Raw genomic sequence first — 21,234 nt, 5'->3', positions numbered from 1 at the left:
TTACACGCTAATTTACACGACCTTCGTCCTAGACTCTGATATATCTATAAGAAAATTTATAATTAACGCGTACAGTAAATTTCTCGGACACTACGCGGATTAATCGATAACGTGCTCGTTTGATCATTAACCATCGCTTCGTAGTAGGTAGCGCGAGTCACTGTAATTACGAGCTTTGCTTCGTATCCATTCGGGGAGAATGAGAACGTCGGCTATTTAGATTTATATTGCGATCGTGTGTAGTCTCATTCAGACGATGACATTTTTCGATTCGCGTAGAACGTCGGAAGGTGGACTGGTTTAACGACGACCGGATTAAAACTGTACAAGGTGAATGAATAAGTACAGCGACAAAAACCAATAACCGTTGTCAAACAGCCTTCCGTAGATCTATTCTTTCGCCGATCGAGTAGAATATCGATAAAAAAGGTAGCGAGAGAATCGAGCACTTTGAAACGGACTAGTTTAATCGCGATCCGAGAATTACACGATCTAAAACTTCTTTGGAAACTTTGATTCGGTAAGGATAACGCGATAGGTGTGCACGATGAACGCCGGACGACTCGATGGTAGCTGGAAGCCGCGGTCGACCGAATCGATCGACCGACCAACGACGCTTTCGTTTTCGATCCTAGCGAAATGGCGAAATTTTCGCTTTACTTCTCGTCGTTGAGTTTCGCCAGCTGGCTCGGGTCGAGGTCCGGCGCGATCGTGTTTTGCACCTGAATGTGAGTGGAGTGAAGGGGCGGGCATAGCAAGGGATGATAGGGGAGACAGTAGTACGGGAAACCGCCGAGCGCTTTGTTCGCCGGATGAATTTGCGGGGCTGACATTTGCCCGGGAAGTTGCCCGGAACCACGAAGTGGCAATCCCCTCAGATGCTCGTCCGGATGCACGAGCACTCGTACCGCCACGCGCCTCGCGTTTCCGGAATTAACCAGCGCGCCTAGCTCCTGCTGCTGTCGTCTTTTGGTCTTGTACCTGAACCATCGACAAATTGCAAATTAATTAACATTCTATGATACTCGAATTCGTATTTGTCCGATTCGAAGGCGCGATTACGATCGAATCGGTCGTTTGGTTTCGGAGCAGAGTAGAATGAAATGTACGATTCGCGTTGAAAGACGAGAAATTAACTGTTCGACCACGGATGTTTATGCAAATTCACGTTTCTATCTAAACAAAGATTTGTTTCGCCCTTTTAACCGTTTTAACGGCGCATATTATTTGCATCCGTTAAATCTATCATAAATGCATAAATATCCGCGGTCTATCGACCACGCTGTATCATCGTACCGTCTGTTTTGGAACCAAATCTTGACTTGAGTCTCGGTCAGCTTGAGTCCTCGCGCAAGGTCCGCTCGCTCGGGCCCCGACAAGTATTTCTGCGCCGCGAATCTTCTCTCCAATTCGTAAACCTGGGCGTGAGAGAAGGCCGCCCTGCTACGTTTCTTCCTGCTCTGCAGATTCTGTCCGTGATTCTGCGCCTCGAACATGTCTTCCTCCCCGTCCTCTGCAAAATCACAAGCGTTAAAAACCTGCGACGATGATCATCGAACTCGAGGATATTGGCGAGGATATCGGCCGGTTGATCGTTCTAGTTAGAAACAAACTCGAGTTACAGACAGAAATTCACGATGGAGCTTCTCCAAATTTGCGTGTAAACAAACGCGTGGATCGGGAAAGGATGATCTATCGCGATCATAAATCAAACGTTTCCACTACACAACGACGAGAGGAGAGAGAGAGAGAGAGAGAGAGAGAGAAAGAGAGAGAGAGGAAACGTTGGATAGAGAAACGAACGAGTAACCATCCACGGACAGCAGCCATAGAAGCGGCAAACGATCGGAGAGAGTTCCGCCAGCTTTTGATGTCTCGTTCAAACATTAACACGTGCACTCGCTACTCCGACATGTTTACGCTGCTGTTCCACGGTAATTCTCCTCTAAGTTTAACCGGTTGCAATGGAGTGCGATCGCGTTCCCCTTGGCTCCACGAAAATTCTACTCCCTTGCCGACGGTCATTCTGTTCCTCGAGCTTCGAGCCAAGGAATAAACTTTTAGCTGGGAATTCGGGCTATTGTTGGATTTTATGCGCTACCTTGAAACGGCTTTCTTTCGGCAGTTTTATCATTTATCAGTGGGGCGTTGCGTGTTTTGGCGATTGCGTTGAAAATGCACTTTAGGGGAAAGGGGTGTAGACAAAGGAGACATTGAGCGTATGGTACGAGGAGACGAGGGTGAAGGCGTAGCGGTTTGTATACGATACAGTCGAAGATCAGACCGAGAATAACGATTAGGAAGAACAGCTAGGTAGATAAATTAGCGAAGGTAGCTATCGCGTTTGCTTCTGTCTCGGCGATACAAATTTTCACCGAATCGTAAAAGTTACGAGTTTCCAAAGATTCGAACTTTTTTCGCATAGTTTTTCCAGCTGGCAGTTGGTCCCTTAACATCGTTACGCGCAAAGCCGACCGATCGTACCGAGTAATTTGCACCGATTTTCATCGGCCGCTGTAGAAAGACCGAGAAAATAGAAAGAAGAAACAAAGTAGCGATCGAATACGGAAGAAGTCGTACGTTGCTCGAAGAATAAAAAACACCGTTCCGATGTATCCGGCAAACGCGGAACGAACGTCGAAACGAGCCAAGACGAAGAAAGAGAGAAGCCTGAAATCTCGGAGAAAAATACAGGCTGAAAAATCAGTTTCGTGTGACATCATAATTATTTCGTCCGTAGCCCGGGTCCTGCGTCAATGTTTATCGGCAGTAGCCTGCCCGATGGGGGGACTCGAAGCATTTAGAGAGATCTATATTTGATCACTTTCGACGTCAACTCTGTGCCATCTCGTCCGGCTAATGCGTCCCTCCTCTGACGCTCGTCAAACATCTCCTACGCGTCCCACATCGTGAGTGTTCGAGAGCAGCAAGTGCCGTTTGCTCTCACTCCGATTACATCGAGAGATGACCCTTCGTGTGCACCTTCTCCGAAGCGGCCGCTCATCGTTTTCAAATAAATTGATATGGTCACGTTAAACCTCGATCAAACGAAACGTTATATCCCCATTTTGCCCGGCGAATCGTAGACCTGGACGTTTCGATGAATTCTTTACACAAACTTGACTCTCGCGATAAATGAAACGAGATATAAGAGTTCGTTGTATTACACGCTCTTCGCGTCTCATAATGCTCGACAAACTTGGTTATCTTGCGCAAGATTTACAATTGTAGGTATCGAAAGGTATCGCAAGGTATCGAAGATGACTGGAACAAGCTGCTCCGTCTACGTCCGACGATGATTCGACGGTTTAATATTAATATCGAAGGGGGTGGAGTTGTTTTACTTGGGACGAGGTTTCGTTAAGAAAGTGCCAGAAGAATATCCTATCCATTACCGTATTAAGTGATTCGAAAGCATGGTGGCGGAAATCAGGGGACTCCGTAATTTCGTGAGTGAGACTTGAAACGGTGCCAGGTCGTGCCTGCTTCTCGCCAACCCTCTCGAGCGGCGAACAAGCGACGAATCGTCGCCTACGAAACAGCTTTAGGTAGGAATTACTTAATTACCGGTCTCTCGTTATCTCGCTGTATTTTAATTACGCAAAATGTTGGCGAATCGAGAAGGAACGTTGCGATCGAGCGATCGTTGACGCTTTGGGTCGTCGGACGTATTCGACGACGACGACGACGAGTCTCGAAGGATGAAGAAGTGGAAGCGAACGGTAGAAAAAGCGATTTCTTTAGAATCGATCTAGGTAACCTTGATCTAAATTTGTTTTTTGCCGTGATCCACGGATCGTTGAGGATCCAAGACAGAGCAACAGTGTGGCCAGAGATCGAACAAGTGCAAGAAGCAGAGTGGCCGTCCACTTGTGACGTCTGCCGTAGTCGAGCACCACTTATGCTACTAAAATTACATTCGATCACGTTATCTGCGCTCGGGTTAACTTAAAAAACCCTTGAAAGCTCGCCTGTTACAAGGATACCGGAGACCTAAATGATCTCTTAAGTCCGCATCCTCGTGGCAGACACACGATCACCCAGAAGGGAAGCGGCCTCGGGATTTTCACTCTAAGTGGAACCGACTCCCTACTCTCCTCCGGTTCATTCAGTTCTATCAGGCTATCAGGCCATCGATAGACAGAGCGAGCCGATCGCAGACCTCGTAATTTTACCTCTAGTTAACCCGTCGTTAGAGGCCAAGAGAAGATTCGACGTGGAAAATTTTAACGACTTTTCGTTTCGTAAATTCTCTACGAGATCGCGCGAAACAAGTCCGTACGTATCCGATCGTACGTACGTTGAACGGCCAGCTTTCGTTCTCACGGTTAAGAATCGTCCGATAGAGAATAGTATCGTTGCGATTGTCAACGCTCACCCAAATATTTATTCTTGCTCATGTCCAACGCCTCGTCCTGTTGCCTCTGCGAAGAATCCCTCGAATCCTTCACCGGCTGATAACCACCCATGTTGCCCAGGCTCTCCAGATGCTTGAACGTTCCCTGAGCCAAGTGTGGAATATTTCCAAAGTTGGAGATATTCGCGTGGACCAGGTTCCTCGTTAGGATGTCCAGTTCGCGGGCCACGTTGAGATCCGGCGAAGGTAGCCTCGAGAATCTGGCCATCTGATTACGATCCTCCGATCGAATTTCCCTATGGCCGTTCTCCAAACAATCGTAGTCACGTTGATGGGATTTCCTCGCGAACGATGCTACAGCTTGCGCTTCTTCCGACTCCGAAGGTCGTCGTTCCGCGTACGAGGTTCTTCTACTGAGGATATCGGCGATACTGAAGGGAGTTAATTGAGACGGTTTCGGGGAAGCTTCGCTCCGTTTATCGTCTTCCACGATATCCGACATCTCTTCTACTTTCTCGTATCGAGCTCGATTTTCCGCAGACAGCTCTGTTCGAACCTTGATACCAGAAAAGTCTCTCAATTTCCCGCACACTTTGTCTTTTACCTATATTATATTTTCACAAGTTGGACGATCGTATTCCTTCGATGTCCATCGTTTCACATCCTCTTCGCACTTTCATCGGCCACGTTTCTCCGACATCGTTCACTACCTCGATTTATTCCTTTGTCGAACAGCGGTCCAGCGCCCGATCGATCTCTATTCTCTTTCGTTCGATCCTCTATTCGGCAAACCCTCGTCACCGACTCGAATCGAGGGTTTTTCTATCCAGCCCACGCTCGATGGTAGCCACGACTCGACTGGCCGACCCGTTGGCCAGATTCTCGTACGGAGGAGGAAGAATCGCGCTGAAACGACGCGACGCGTTTATTAATTGTCACTCGGCAGCGCTCGAGAGGGCCGCGTGCACCCTTCCGCGGCGAGCGTGCTTCGGTCAAGTGTGCTTGTCGCTCGTGTAGACTTATTTTTCGAATTAGTCCGCGGCCACTTCGCCGCCAGCTTCCTTCTTCCCTTCCACCCACGCCCGCCATCTTCCCCTTCTATGCCAGCCACCCCCACCAGCCAAACATCCCTCCACTCTCGTCGATCGGTGACGAGAGACTCGTTCTTCCTTGTCCATCGAGTTCCAGGCTCAGGACACGGCTTTTACGTGTCTCTTCGGTGATCCTAGAACGTTTAACCGATTAACGGGAAGCGGCAACGAAATCCTTCCTAGGGGTGAATGGTCGATCGGTCTTTTCGAAGGTTGTCGCGTGATTTGACAATTGTATCGACGGTATTTGAGATTAATCTGGATCGTGAGCTTAACTGGTCCGCAAGCTTTATCAACGTATCCTATTTACCAGCTTTTATAACTTCCTTTCGTCGTAGGTTGGTACCAGTACAGTGGAATAAACCGTGTCACTACAGACCTTGCTCGAAGAAGATCGCGCAGTTAGCAGAGAGCGTGATCTTTAATTCTTTGCTAGTAGACCATTCGATGTTGTTTCAGCACTTTTTCAAGACCGCCGCGATCTGTTATAAAATTCTATCGCATTTCCCACCACAGATTCGTTTATTTTCTCTCCAGTCTCGTTTCCAACCCTTTCGCTCCAACCCCGAAATTCGCGACGATAACGTCGTTCGCCGGCTTAAACGAGCTCGTGGTGTAGGTTAAATTCGAGTTTCGCGGGTTGTGGCGTAGGTGGAGCTTTAAACGAGGTCCAGGTTGGAAGCGGGACGCCCGACGAGGCTTCCGTCACGACGCAAGCCTCGCCCTACGACCAATCCACGACTTTGGCCGCGTTGTCGCTTTTCCCCAGGAGCCAATCGACGATTCCTAGAAGCTCTTCAGCCTAGAGGTGACGAGAGATCAGCTCTCGGAGTGGGATCCTCCGCCGCTTTTTTTCACGGCCGCCGCGACGGGGGTGACGGGGGTGGTGGCGAAGGGTTGCGACCAAGCGAAACTCTTTCAGGTATCGCGTCCTCGTTTCGCGAAAGTAAAGCTACTTTCTCCAAGTAGTTCTCGTTTCATTGTGCAGGCTGCTGGGAAATTTTGATTATCCTTGAGCTTGACGAACCACCAAACGTGCGCTCCGTTCGAAGGGTTGAACTTAAGGACCGGGCTGGTGTTCGCTTTTATATAGATACTTGTAAGATCGAGGTAATTCGAAAGCATTGCGATACTCCAGACGTTTAGTTTTCATCGAAAACGACGTTTGTCCGTGATCGCGTCGGAAAATATTTCCGTAGAAATCGCAGTTCTAATTAAGGTGCTTCAGAGTCAATTCGAACGCGATTGTTCGATCGTATTCGATCGTGAAATACTTTTTACTGTACATTTTCCAACGATCCTTCGACAAAATTCAGAAGAAATGGAATTGCCAAGATATTATTAAATTGATCGTCGTATGCGTCCGACTGTACATCGCAATCTTGGCAGACTCGATTATCTTAAAACCAAGTTGTCGGTATTTCTGCAACGGTGACGCGTGTCCTGTTTCTCTCGACCGTTGCAGCTACTTGGAGACTCGGCTCTTTCAATATAAAATCGGTATTTCACAGGTGAGAAATCCAAGCAATTGGTCGTTCGTGAATCGTGTCTAACGCTTTCAAAAAGTTACTCTGGCTGTGGATGTGGGTAGATAGAGACGGTTACGGTTCGTACGTACTTCTCGTCTCGTATCGAGTCGAGAGGAGACGAGCGGTGCATATATAGGGTGTGCTTTACATAACAATCGCCGCTAAAGACTTGCAGCATTGTCCGCCACGTGCTATCAGCCGAGTTCCTATGGAGGTTTAATTAAGTGTGAACCACAGGAGCGTGGATCACGCCTCACTTGATCCGATGATGGCCTCGCGCGTTCCAGATATCGACGAGGAAATAATTCCACGTTCCTTCCGCGATATTTCTTGGAATTCTCCTCGTTGGTTCGTTTCATTTCGATAAAAAAAAAAAGAAAAAAAATTCTGTAACTAATCGTTTTCGGACGGATCGTATTCTTACTTATCAAGAGCGAAATTATTAGAAATATCTGTCCTTTGAAAAGTTATGAGAAAGAACGCGTTCGAAGGACGCATAGATGACTTTTATTCTTTAATTTACGATCAAAGCGTGAAAGTGATCGTCTGCTACATACATGTCGATCGATCTACGAAGATCACGATCACGAGTACGATTCGTGTATCACGAGTTATCGCGGGTAACGAGAGATTGCGCAGGAAAAGTCGCGCGAAAAGTCGACGAGCTCGTCCCTGTTCTTAAAAGTGGCACCCTCGTGACAAGTATTTCTGCGGGATCGATCGGCGCACAGGGATCGGCAATTAGCAGGTGACGGGTAATCAAACCGGAAAAACGACGTCCGCCATTTCCCTATTAGCCATTCCAGGCTCGCAAAGAGAGAAGATAGACAGAGAGAACGTGCCGTCTCGAAGACGGCGATCTCGAAGACGGACTACGGTCTTTCGTACGGTCGCGGCTCTCTTTTTCTCGATTCGATCTAATCAATAATAAATTATAGGGGGGACTTCGTCGGTACATCTCTCCCCTAGAGCTAAGCCCTGACCCTCCCGCTCAATTGGTCGCAATTCTTAAAGACCTTAATTGGCGCGGAAAATTATACCTTATTTCAGTTACCCTCGAACGAGAACAGCCATCCCTTCCCACCTCCTTCTCCTCCCCCTGCCCTCAAACCCCTCCTTACCCGCGTCGAACGAACACCGTTACCTTCGCCCCCGCGATTCGCCTTCTTACGAGTTCCACTTGGATATTTCCTTTCGCCTTGGCCGCTCTGATCGAGCAACCTCCGATCCGTGGAAACTCCTCCAGCCACTTTTCATCGCTGCGATCCTGACCGTTCCGAAGTCGTTGTTTCCAACGCGGTAACCGCGCGCGTTTTATAAATAGCGGATCTCGCGGATCGGTAAAGACGTCTCGATCGCTAAAGATCCGAACGAGATCTGGTCGTGTTTGCCAAAGTACGAAGTTAGATCGCCGAAGTTGAGATGTGGACGGTTTGCGGAAGGGTGGAGAAACGCGAAACGCGAAACGCGAAACGCCAAGGGCAGAATATAGATGCTGGTTCCTCGAACATCAGACAGGAAATTCGTGGATGGCGTTTAACTGGCATTCGACGACACGAAAAGTAACGAAGATCTCTGCGAGCTGAAAGGGAGAAGAAGAGAGGGAAAAAGAAAGAGAGAGAGAGAGTGAGTGAGAGAGGGAGAGAGGGGGCAATGCGTGTGCTCTATGGGCGGGCATAAGAATATAAAAACAAGAAGACCGGATGACTGCTAACTGTTTGTTAGTCTTGGGTTTTAAAGTCCGCACGTCTGTCAGTCCAGAGATGTAATATTAGTGCTTAGTATACGCTGCCGCCACTGCCTCTCGCTCATTTACTTCTTCCTCCCGTTTCATCCTCTCTGCGTTTACCTTTGAGTCCTGCGTTCTCTCGCCACCCCTTACGTCTCGCCCCTTAAGCCGAGGAAATTGCTCAATGAATCTTTTCTGCCGAGATTCTGCCCGTAAACTCGACGCTTTTTTGTTTCGTAACGTTCCGCGGTTGTTTTTCCAAAAAGCTTTCGAAAAGTTCGCGTTAGGTTCGATGAGACGGAGATCTCTCTTGCCAGATGGAATGTCGACTTTTCAGTTCTTTCTTCTATTCGCGGTATTTATATCGCGCTTGGAACCTTTTCTAATCGAGGGATCGATTTAGACCGATTGGTTTATCGTTCGAAGATCGCACAGGTTCTTTTTGTGGAAGATGTACGTACTAATATTTGGATAACCGAACCAAAATCCAAGAATCAGGACACGTTATATTGCTTGTTAGGCGAGTTGATTGCTGTGCCACGGCGAGATGACAGCAGAAACTCCTGTTCTTTTAATGGTTCCGGTAGTTTGCGGATTGGCTAGTTTATCGGTACTATTTTCGGCCGTTTGTAGCCGCCGATTCTAGCATTAATGAGCATTTCAAAGACGAATGACAGCCAGGCTATTTCCGATGACTCAAAATTTCCTCCGTAATACGACCGGTGATTAAAGAATGAACGCCGATTAATTATTCGTCAATCGTTCGGATTAATGGCAAAATTGAAAATGTAACAAATAATCTATCAAACTACGCTTTGATGGTCCAACATTAAAAGGCAATGAAATTGAACAGAGTAGTTTCGTGATAGATCGATTCGATTTGTATATTAACAAAATACATCAGGTTGTTCTTTTCGAGCGAACGACATAGAGTGCGCTGGAAAGGGAACTCGATGAAATAACTTTGAAATACTTTTACCGCGGTCGATAAGACGAACGTCTCCGATATTGACCGAGGATAGAAATGCGACCGTTGACCAAAGGCAGGATAGACGCGAACATATGGAACACGAAGAAGCATCGAATGTCAGGCCTATTCTATATTTAGTCAATGTTAATGTTTCGTCTGTATCTCGTCCGTGATCTCGGAGCGTTCCTGCTGTACTTTCGACCGATTATACAGATGTCTATAGTACGAGAAGTTGGCTTATCCTTCATCGGTATAACAGATTATCTACGAACGATTTGCACAAAGAATTATGTATGAAATGGAACGTAGAGAGAATCGCAGAAACGTTTTTTAGACATTTTAACACGTCGATGTAACAAAATATATTTCGAAGTAAGGATAAAAAGTAGAAAATTGTCCGTGCCATTCGATTTACGAGCGTCATCGCTATAATTAGCTGTCAGTGACGTCATATTTCGCATCGTTAAAATGCGCGTTCGTACTTCATTATCCATCCAGAAGTACTTCAACTTGGTACCAGAACGATCTTTGAATTCCACTCGTTTACGAATAGAATTCTACTCCAAGCAATTACACATTCTTTTAATCGTCGGCTCGATATTCGTTGAAATAATATACTCGATCGAAGTTAGCAGAAGGAAAGAAATACGATAGATAGGACGTGATTAATGAGTCGAGGATAAACGCGGTCGTCTCTAAATAAATGCAAACGATTCGCCGCGCGTTCTATGCATATGCACTCCCGTCTTTATTTGAACAGCATCAACATTTTGTGTTCCCTTTCGCGTTCGGTGGATATTCACCGAACCACGATGCTTTCTATCCGTTCGTAGGCAAATAGGATCGGGTTTCGAAGTTTAACGTGCGGTGATTGATTATGCGAATACACACGATCTCCTCCTAATGGGGGCTTTCAGAATTCAGGCTGGCAACGCGGAAGGAATTCCATTTGGTTCGCAAATTGCTCGATTCTGCTATATTTTTATTTTTTATTAATCGAATCAAAAACCACCACGACGCAGTTTCCGATTGATACAGATAGATAGATGGATGGATAGGCGTGCATGTGGAAGGCAGTCGTCGTAATTTTAAAAGTAGACGAGTGTCCGAAAAAGATGGCTTGTACGAAAAACACGAGAGCCGCAACGAGCAACGAAAGACATTTCAGAGCTCGATCTTGCCAAGAATCTTCAAGCTCCGTCCATCTGAACGTTCTGTTCTAACTAATCCGTCCAACTTTCGTTCACAACGTTTTTTCGAATCTCTCGTATTTTCGCAGATACTTAATCATTTTAGAATCGTATTATACAGATCAAACCCACCGCGTTTAATGTTACAAGCAATAACGAATACCTTTCGCGCGAATATCCCAATCCTATTCGTCGTACGATTTGTTCGTTATCGAATGAAAATTAACGCGTAGGCGGATGCCTGACGAAACGTATCTGGAACACGTCCGCCGAACGGAAGTCGATCTCGAGGAACAAGTGCGGGCAGGTGCTTCGCAGGTGCGGCCAGAGGCGGAGTCGACTCTCCGTTTCGGAAGGGTGGTGTCTGGGGCTAGTCGTGGAAGGTGAAAAGGCCGTATATGGGAAAGGCCACGCGATCCGGCTGAAACATCGGCAGCGACATTTTTATCAGCTTGTTCCCATGGTCCTTTATGGCGGCGGTAGCACCATGAACAACGATTACGCCGACGATGAATCGTCTATGTGAAGGCACTTGACTGCCAGATGACCCGTCGTGCTCGCGCGATAACCTAAAAGCTAACCCATGGCTTCGCTCAAGCTGTCAGAACTCACCTATTTATAAATGCCATTTCGCCATATTTTTGTTTTATCGACCTAGACGATGTTTCTCGCGGCGAAACGCTGTAACCGCGCGTATAGAAAGATTCGCGTTGAAATTTGGCACAACTTCTGCGAGGATCGATCGATCGATCTCGCGATGTCGGAATTTTTTAATAGGACAAGAGGAACGCTTTTGACGTGTCGATATTTTTAGAAAGGGAGCATTTTACTTTGGGAACGGTGGCTAAGGTGAAGTAAAACGATTCCAGGATTTAGTCGTTTCTTTCGTTTTATTTATTTTCTCGTATCCTTGTTTCCGTAATCAATCGTGAACGTTGGTACAAAAGTGCGGCTTAGTATCGCAGATTTTCCACCGAAAGAAACATTCGATGCGCGATAATCGAAGTAAAGTTCTCGCGATTTCTCCGGTTGTAAACGTATTCGACGGATTAGAGAACCGAATTGCCAAGAGCAAAGAGACAAAAAGAAAAAAGAAAAGAGAAACAGAATTACGAGAAAGGCGGGGTCTGCGGAATACGAGGTAACTGATGTTTCCGCAAAAGCCACTTGAAGCAATTTCCGTTCGGGCTTCTTGAGCGGCGCGTTACTATTTCGAAGGGGAGAGTATCTTACCTAACTACAAGAGAACCAAGGAGGAGAAACAAGAAGAAAATGAAATACAGCTGCCTGTAGGCCTTACAGTCTAACTATGTCGAACTTAAAACTATCGCAATCGCGGTGATCGAAAGATGCACCAGCCACGATTGTTCTTTGGCTACCTGTTTGGTAACGTTGTCACGCGATTCTCCATCTTTTGTCAACCGTCATTCTCGCAAACGACGTTGGACATTTTCGGATAAATCGTCCGACTTTCTGTTTTTTATTTTTCTATTTATCTCGCTTTTCGACTATCGAAGTATTAGAAATTTGACTTTAACGAACGTAACTTACACTTGAAGTCTAAAAGATTAGCGATACAAGCGACGGAAGGCCGAAACCATCGATTACAAAAATAATACTCGAAATATCTCGATTCTCTTACGATATCGAACAATTTCCTAATATCTAAGCTTTGGCCGCGACGCACTCGAATCGAAAGCGGAACCCTAAGTCGTAAAACACTTTCGTTTGAACCGCAAAATCTTCTAAATTTCATGGAATACGGCTTTTCCAATCTCTCCACGTGCTCAACCGTGTCCTTTCGAAAAATTGCTTCGATTTTTCTACCAACGTAAACTTACTGTATGTTAACTCGATCAGAGATTCAACGACACGGTTGATACATAACAGAGAACACAGCGTAGAACATTGAAATCTCGAAATCTTCTCCTACCACAATCGTTGTAGATTCTGGTCCATAGGCACCTGTTCCATGTAATTGACGTACTGCATCTGATAGTTAGCCGGACCCAAGTAATTGGAGAATCCGTAATCGCTGCTGGAGACGTCCATCACCGGTCTACCGTCGCTCACCATGATCTTGCTCTCCGTGGAAATATTTTTCAAATCTGGATACGGCGCCGCTTCGTTGCCACTCGCGTTCCCTTTCATTTGCCTGTGACAATCGTGCACGGTAGCTCGAGGATCCGTCGACAAATTATTTCGGAAATCCGTGGTAACGAGAACGTGTTGTCTGGCGGCTTGTATCTCTCCGTTCAAACTCGATTTTCCGGCGACATCGGCGCCGATTTCTGTCTTAAACTCGGGACTGATATTCGTGTCCATCCTCATGTCGTTCGTCGATCTGAATTCGGGGCTCGGTCGAATTTCGTTCATTCGAAAGTCGGGTTGCATCGAAACGCCGAGCTCTGGCCTGATGTTGGACCAGTACGAAGGATTGTAGGATTCCTGGATGTTCGGTTTACCGTCTCTGATCAATACCGGCACGTGGATCTTCTTCAGAGACTGGTTCTTCGCGTTCTGAGCTTGAAGTTTCTCCGCGTCCTCTAACCTCGCGCGTTTGTTCTTGTACCGTCGGTTCTGAAACCAGATCTTCACCTGGGTACTGGTGAGTTTCAGAGTCTGAGCCAGTAGTTCCCTTTCTGGGGCGCTTAGGTATCGTTGCTGCTTGAATCGCTGTTCCAGCTCGTACACTTGGTTCTGTAAGAAATCGGTGGTAGTTTTCAGTCGAGATTAACAGAACGTTCGAATAGGGCTGGAAGCACGAACGAAACTGCATCTAGCAGGAGGATTATGGTAGCGAAAAGAGTCTTGTTGGGAAATTTAATTGTTTGAAGTATCGTAACAATTATGCTTAAATTATTATGTTAAAATTATCGTTAAAAATTACGTCCGTGATCGTTACTATTATTACTTACTTGGGAAAATAGCACCCTCGGCTTCCTCTTTGTCCTCTTGCCGGACTGACTCTTTCGCAGCTCCGTCTTGCTCGATGTAACCACGTTACCTGTAAAACATTGCCGATACTGTATGGCTAGAAAATGGATCGAACGGATGATAAAAGATCGGAGCATCGCGAAGCGAAGACAAAACATCGGCCACGATATACATCGATCTTACGCACCGTCCTCTGTAACCGGTGGATCCTGGTACGGAGCAGCGATCTGATTCAACTGATGAACGTGACTCAAGTCAGGATAGTGAGGATAACTCGGCATCGATTGTTCCTTGAACTTTTCCACGTCCCAGTTGTTGTCCGGCACGATATTATAACCGTAATATTCCTGAGGCACGTGTTGTTGTTGAAGCTGATGTTGATGGTGGACAGACGGGTAGCAATCCATGATTCCAAGCTGCTGATCCTCGCTGAGAATGTCGCGGACGCTGAACGGGGTTCCGGAAACCGAGGAAGGCAACATTCTAACGCATTCTCGAGCAATGTTGACGACTCTTGCAAATACTCGAACGACAAACTTCACTTTCCGATGCTTTTATCGTGCAAAGAGTCACTTTTCGAACACACGCGCGACCTGTACCAAAATCCTCGTTTCGTTGTTGCTCGTCGACGACAAATTCTACGATTTCATCGTTGTCCTCCAAAAGAACAGTGCCACTCGAAGAACTCGCGCGATCTCCGTTTAGAAGAAGCCCGGTATTCAGCCATGAAACTCGCTAAAAAACGTTTTACGACATTCGGACGACGTGCTCGAACAACGATAATTCCGCAGCTTCCAACCACCGACTCTTCAACCGTCGTCCACTTCAACTAACGGTAATCTCCGATGACAACTCGAGCCAACTTTCTCGTCTGTGGTGCGGGGTTAATCGCGTTTGAAACGTCGCGAAAGGATATCGTTACCGGCAAGGGCTGTCGAACGAAACTGTAAAGATTTCGAGCGACTCGTTGGAACCGTGGACACGCGCGAGCACCGCATCGAACGCCCGCGGATCGTCTTCTCGGGGGATGATGGCCACGGTTGAACGGTCAGGCCGGAGGGCAGACGCACAATGCGACTTGCTCTGACAGAGGGAGTCAAGTGTTGGTTTCTCCTCCGTGGTCCACACACAGGAACAGGAGGTGGGTGTGCGTGCGAGCGCGGCTGATTTTTACCAGCACACTCCCACCACGTCTGTGAGCCTCGTAGAGCAGCGCAAACATCGGTTCTACGGGGTGGTCGCGTCCTCCGATTGGAGATTTTAATTTGTCTTTGGGTCGATGAATAATTTGCAGGCAGTTTGCGATAGTCGACGAAAGGGAAACTATCCTTCTTGTTTCTTTTTTTTTTTTTTTCACAACTGCATAAGTCGGGGATGAAGTTTAGGATGCACGAAATCGAGTTAATTGCTTCCCTCCCGTTCGTCTCTTTTAACGAGTTTCGGTGTGCTTTTAATGATCGATCGTATACGGTAGTCTCTGATATTTCCAGCCCTTTTTCCTACTTGTTTAGGCAATGTTTCTATAGAAGAGAGGCTTTAGGGGCGAGCTTCGATGGTTGGTCGTTTCTTTTTTTATGTGCTTTTTACGAGATTCCCGAATGTCATTCGGAGTCGGGTATCTATGACCACCTAAATACAGTTTCGGAGTTAAGTACGATTACCGAGTTCGTGTTGTTGGCAAACGTTTATACAAAAGCATCTTGTACGACAAGCTATCGACCGTCGATGACGCGCGGTAACGTCGAATTCCATGCAGCGTGTTTTCCCCGTCTGTACGCAAAGTATCGGGGCACGGAATAGGTCGGAGCTCGGTTAAGTGAAAAAAATTCGACCGATCCTCGCGTCGCGTGATAATTACGAGGATCGGAAGTGCGGGGTCGATCAAGGAGATGGCAAATCGGTTTTTGCCGTGGGTCAGCCATAACGCGGCGACTAACGTTGGGGCGGAGGAGAAGACCGAAGGCCCGCCTATGCTCCAACAATCGAACCAATCCAGACATACCGTGAACGAGGCTTCTAAAACTGGCGATTAAATCTCGATTCGCGTGATTACCGCCTTCTACCGTCTCACCAGTGATCCCCCTACCCCGCAACTCAAATCCATCAACCAAAAGTGCCGCATAAATCAGAAATTTATTGGTAATTAATCGCGTCTTTGAAAGACGTTTGGATCGAATCACAAATCTTTATCCATTCTCGAAAGTTTCTGCTTGTATTTTTCTTCTTCTCTTTCTTCTTCTTCCTCATCTTCTTCTTCTTCTTTTTTCTTCTTTTGCAGCTACGATATCTGTCAAATTTTTAAAGGAACGAAACTCATCAGGGGTGTCAGAAACGTGACAAGTTATAGCGATCACGGGGTATCGATTTCACGATGGGATCGCTGGTGGGCTTGGAACGGGTTTGGAACGGGCTTGGAAATGAAAACAAAACAATTCATTTTTCTTGGCCGATGCGACGGCAGGACGAGATCCTCGTGGTTCATCCTCGAGTCCGCGACATCGACGAGTCGAAAGTAACATACACCAGACGCGTCTTTCAGAACACACCGAACCCTTGACGCTTTATGTCCTAAAGATTTGGAATTCGAAAAATCGCTCTGTTCGAGTCTCGCTCGGTCTACCTGGTCCTTTGTGTAATTCTCGAAACAACACACCATCCAGTCTTGTATATTTTTTCCTTGCAAACCTCTCGCGCTTGTCGATGGATTTGAAAAACGTAATCGTACTCTTCGTTCCTATCGTCTAGTATCCTACGGATCATCGATGATATTCTCGACAAGATTTCCGAGAAGTTTGCGTTTAAAATTCTTCCAAAGTAGATCTTTCGTTTCGACGCTGCCTCGTTGCACTCGTCGCTGATTCGCAAACGAAAAACAGTCACCGACGACGCTTTGCCAATTAACAATTTATGCCTCTGTTTTCGGCAAAATCGCCGACTGTGAGAAATTAATTACTCCGCGCGTTATGTCTCAAATTTTTCCTCTCGTCAAGAAACTGCAAAATTTTCTACGATCAAAAAATTCTTTTTTTTTTTTTTATTTGGAAGAATTTTACGATCAATTCTCATTGAGAATTATAAGTAAATTATTCTGGCGTGGTACTATGTCGCGTTTAATAAGTGTTTATCGTACGTTTGATTCTAGTTGAATCCAATGCTTAAATCTATAGGGTAACGTCTTTTTAGCCTGCGGATCTGATCCGTCGTGTCGCGTAAACGCGCAATTTCACGCTGTTGGAAAAAATCGTCGATCGAGAAACGTTCGTTGCCGAACACTCTGCGCTTGCGACTTTTGCAAAAGAGCTATTGAACATCAATGGTGTCTCGTTTAAGAGGCTCCGGAATTCGTTGTTAATTCGCGAACGAATAGCAACCACCGACAACCCTTGCCAACCGAGACGGCTGTTTATTATTCTACGCGTGGAAAGTACGCGGAATTACACGGAGACGGCGCGTGCGTGCGTGCGTGCGTGCGTGCGTGCGTGAATGTGTGGCCGTGTGATGCATGGTAGGCGCCAAGAGATACCGAGGCGCCTTCTTAATTGTGGGAAAGCGGCGCCGGCGTCTGGAGAGCTTGCGTCGTGTGAAGCCACCGCGCCCCAAAGTCGCTCGATTTTTAAACAATTCTCCATAGACCGTGCACTTTTTCCCCGGAAAGATCTGGAAAATCTCGGCCATTCCTTTTCTACTACGCTCTCCGATCTTTGCCTACTCGACGCGACAACCTTAAATGCACCCGCTTCGTTTGCCCTGTCGGTTTCTAACTTTCTAAGGTCTCTCAACGTGATTTTTAAATATACATTTGCATGTACGATATTTGAATATATCGCTGAAACGTAAAGGAGAACAACGTTGGGTGAACAACGGGCAACTTTACGGGAATTGAAACTGAATGAAATCTGATACGAGTTGATCGGTTAGGTGTATGTACTCGTAACGTGTATGTGCAGATTCTAATGAATTAAGTCTTGTTCGATCCGATGAAATTGACGCAAGATCGACGCGAGAGTATAGAGTCGTTATTCATAATGTTATTCGTAACGTGTTCATTTGTAGTTCGTTTATGGTAGAATCGAAAGATCGCTATGGAAAATTGAACGATCGCGTCTGTTCGAGTAAATGGCAGGCTCGGTGACATTCTTTCTTCGTAGCTTCTAAATACTTTTACCATTTAATAATGTTACGTTGCTTCGTATCGCGAGAATTCTTCTTACTTCTTCGCGTCTTTTACGCGATAAACGTCATCGCTGATCTCCGTATATGTATAAAATATAGGATACGGAACAGCGATGAAATACGATGCTTCGAACTCGTCGTCTCCAGCCTTCGATCTTTCAGTGTTTATCGACGAAAATTTGTCTCGCGTGTAATTAGCGATGGTGCCGGAAAACGGGAAACAATTTCCACGCGCAGGACAGGACAAGTGGTTCCTTCCTCGCGCGGAATCGTGCTCGCGTAACGAGGCTTTGCAATCGAGAAGCTCTCTTCTCTGCTGCAATGTGGTGTCCAGTTGCAACACGGGCTGGCCGTGTTGGCCCGTACAAAAGGGTCCTTTGTGCCGTCGCCTCTCGTCTAAATAGCCGCATGCGGCCTCCACGATGGCCAACTATCCGTGTACAGTTTATAGAAAAATCCCGTAGCGCACGTTGCCGTATCGTCTAGCCTCCTGGATCGTGGGGGGTCGGATGCCGCCCATGAGGGCCCGTGTTTCCAGGATCTGCTCTTTCTCTTCCTTATCCCTCCCTTACGCGACCAGCAACGAGACAACACCATCGGTAGACAAGCGCGACAGGTCGATTCCACACCGGAAGAAGCGTTTTTATCGTCCATATGTTTCGTACCGACGACCGTGAAAAATTACGTATAATTACCGTAACACGGTCGTCATTCGGCAATGAGAATTACCGGAAGGTTTCTTCCTCTTCGTCCGTCTTGTCGTTCGTCCGTCAAGAATTGCGTTTGATATCGAAGCTATCGGAACGAAAAACGAGAATTATTTTTTTTTAATCTGCGTTTATTTTACAATCAGTTCTCCTTAGAGAATTTTAAGTAAATTTATCTGGCGTGGTACTATGGCACGGCTAATAAGTGTTTATAGTATGTTTGATTCTATTTGAATCTAGCGCTTAGATCTAAGGTGTAACGTCTTTTTAATCTGCGGATCTGTTCCAACGTGTCGAGTAGTCGAGTAATTAGAGGGTTTTGGTGGTTGTTAACTTTTATGCTACGTCTATCGCTGAATTTGGATAATTCTTCTTTGACTGTGGGTATCTCGAGGTCGTGATGTATCGTTTCGCTGGTGACGCACCAAGGTGCGTTTATTAGGGATCTTAAGGTTTTCGATTGGAATCGTCGGAGAGTTTCTATGTTGGAATTACTTGCTGTTCCCCATAGTTGGATTCCATAGGTCCAAACAGATTTTAATATGGCTTTGTATAGTGTAATTTTACTTTGCGTGTTTAAGTTGGAAGGTCGGCCGACGAGCCGGTAGAATTTTTTAAATTTTACTTCGAGTCGTTTGGATTTATCCAAGATATGTTGTTTCCATGTCGATCTTCTGTCCAGAATCATGGCCAGATATCTGACCGACTCTTTATCTGGAATAGGTATATCGTTTATCGTCACCTGTGGGCAAGGAAAAACGAGAATGATCGCGATATATTCGTGGCCTATCTCGCGGGAAACCGAAAAACTGTCCCTCTTTTCATTGCAACGATCCAAGTGCATAGATGCGTATCGGATCAATTCTTTCTCTAATTTTCAACTGTTTCGACTCTATTTTGCAAAAAAATGTAATTGACCATTCTGCGTATGTTCGATTGTTACACAGAAGACAAATTTATAATAACACGAAGAAAATTCTACTTAGAAAGCGACAAACATCCGGTTCTTTTAACTCGCAATTCCATTCGGTAACGTCAAACCTTTCGAACTTTGTGCTCGGTTTTCTCAGTTTATAAATCAGTTGGTGAGTTAATTATTCGTAGTACCAGATCGTCTTTATCCAGTAAAAATTTCAGCAAGCGCAAGCGGTACAGAGAAATATTTATTTATTCGTTCGTCTAGCCACAATCGTCCAGACGGATTCTCGCGATCCATCGAATCCAAGTCTGTTAATTAATTTCAAGCGTCGTTTGGCAAACGCTGAGAAATCGAGGAAACGGAGGCAAAGACCAACCGTTTGTCAAGAGAGAGGGTCACTCTATTGCAGTCGCTCTATTGTGTCGGAAGAGTCCAGAAATGGGATTTTTGAAGTTAGGCGCGTTAGGAAGTTTTCTCACGAGTGGGCCAGACAATTGCGTGGATCTGGATGTCTAGACGGGCGCATCCCTCCTTTTATTTTCTGCGTTGCAACCGAAAACGCAGCCACGTTTGCCAGAAACTTCGCCTCGATGATACAGCTTGGCCACTCGTTCCTTCCTGCGCCTTTTCTTCTCCCTCTTCTTTCCGCGCCTTTTCCGTCTCTCGTTAAGCCTAGAGAGACTGCTCTTTCCAAACCTGCGACAAATCGATCGGCTCACGCTCCTTTAAATTCCTCGCGTCCTTTCGTTCGTATCTTATCGATCTTGGCGTCGATTTTTGCCGCGATTAATTCTTCGAAATAATTGTGATTTTACGAGGGTCGAAGGACGACCTGTTAATTACTAATTACGCGGGTAATAATTCGATGGGTTAATTGCCGGTTGAGGCGAGACGCGTTACGCGTAGCTTATTTATAACCACGAACGTTGCTGGCATCGGTAGCGAACAACCGGGTAATTGGATAGCCGGCCGACGTCTTCTATTTGTTGTTCGATACTTAAACGCTAAGACAAGAGCGATCCACGTGCTCTGGTCAACGTCACGACGCGAGATCGCCGTATTCTCGACGTCGGACACGCGGGTGCGGTATTATCGCCATTGTTCCTTTGCAGCGATGCGATGCGATTTACAAGCGAATAGAGTTTCCAACAAGCGGATCGTGCGATTTCTACTTCGAGAAATGAAGCGTCGTGTCTTTTCTACGCAGATATTTTACGTGAAATTTGTATAATTTTCGCGTAAATTTATTTGACGCAAGCCGATATAAATTAACGAGAGTTTTTTCGAAGCTACGTCCTGGCGGAAGATGGATAGAACCGAGAGCGCTATCTTGTCTCTGCTTTCTTGAAAAAATCTGTAAACTTTTAAGTGGAAGGACAGAACGTCAAAGTGTCGTTAATAAACTTTACGTCAAATTAAGACACGTTCCGACTGTTTCTTTCTGTAAGGAAAAAAGAAGCAGGGAAGCGTGTCTATGGTGCCACTTGAGGATATCTCCGATCCCTGGATTACCTTACTGGAACTTCGTGTCAACAAACTCCGATCCCTTTTAGAGTCAACTTTCATTGGTCCCTTAAAGTGGTTTGAATGCTTCGGATACTTGGGATTATCCGGATAATACGGTCGAGATAG

General features: G+C 46.2%; 2 protein-coding genes across 2 annotated transcripts; both read right to left on the bottom strand.

Annotated features, from left to right (window-relative positions):
* Window positions 1-236: 236 nt before the first annotated feature.
* LOC139988038 (uncharacterized) lies at window positions 237-5,397 on the bottom strand. The gene is made up of 3 exons (XM_072004958.1): window positions 4,379-5,397; window positions 1,297-1,513; window positions 237-981 (listed from the first exon to the last, which is right to left on the bottom strand). The coding sequence occupies exons 1-3, from the start codon at window positions 4,857-4,859 to the stop codon at window positions 657-659; spliced, it is 1,023 nt and encodes a 340-aa protein (XP_071861059.1). The 5' UTR covers window positions 4,860-5,397; the 3' UTR covers window positions 237-656.
* A 6,340-nt stretch (window positions 5,398-11,737) lies between these two features.
* On the bottom strand, window positions 11,738-15,124 carry LOC139988035 (homeobox protein Nkx-2.5). Its single transcript, XM_072004952.1, has 3 exons — window positions 13,991-15,124; window positions 13,785-13,873; window positions 11,738-13,566 (listed from the first exon to the last, which is right to left on the bottom strand). The coding sequence occupies exons 1-3, from the start codon at window positions 14,283-14,285 to the stop codon at window positions 12,796-12,798; spliced, it is 1,155 nt and encodes a 384-aa protein (XP_071861053.1). The 5' UTR covers window positions 14,286-15,124; the 3' UTR covers window positions 11,738-12,795.
* Window positions 15,125-21,234: the final 6,110 nt, after the last annotated feature.

Source organism: Bombus fervidus, chromosome 6 (assembly GCF_041682495.2).
Source record: "Bombus fervidus isolate BK054 chromosome 6, iyBomFerv1, whole genome shotgun sequence".
Taxonomy (NCBI): Eukaryota; Metazoa; Arthropoda; class Insecta; order Hymenoptera; family Apidae; genus Bombus; species Bombus fervidus.
Note: the sequence above shows the minus strand (reverse complement) of the source record. Positions and strands in the feature narration are given on the sequence as shown.

Bases quoted from the DNA above. Each gene is read 5' to 3' on its own strand.
- LOC139988038 (XM_072004958.1), bottom strand. From the start codon at position 4,859: ATGTCGGATATCGTGGAAGACGATAAACGGAGCGAAGCTTCCCCGAAA. The intron at 1,514-4,378 runs GTGAGCGTTGAC...GTGATTTTGCAG, and splicing joins GAGCAAGAATAAATATTTGG to AGGACGGGGAGGAAGACATG. The intron at 982-1,296 runs GTACGATGATAC...TCGATGGTTCAG, and splicing joins ATTTGGTTCCAAAACAGACG to GTACAAGACCAAAAGACGAC.
- LOC139988035 (XM_072004952.1), bottom strand. From the start codon at position 14,285: ATGTTGCCTTCCTCGGTTTCCGGAACCCCGTTCAGCGTCCGCGACATT. The intron at 13,874-13,990 runs GTGCGTAAGATC...AATGTTTTACAG, and splicing joins TCCACCGGTTACAGAGGACG to GTAACGTGGTTACATCGAGC. The intron at 13,567-13,784 runs GTAAGTAATAAT...GATTTCTTACAG, and splicing joins CGAGGGTGCTATTTTCCCAA to AACCAAGTGTACGAGCTGGA.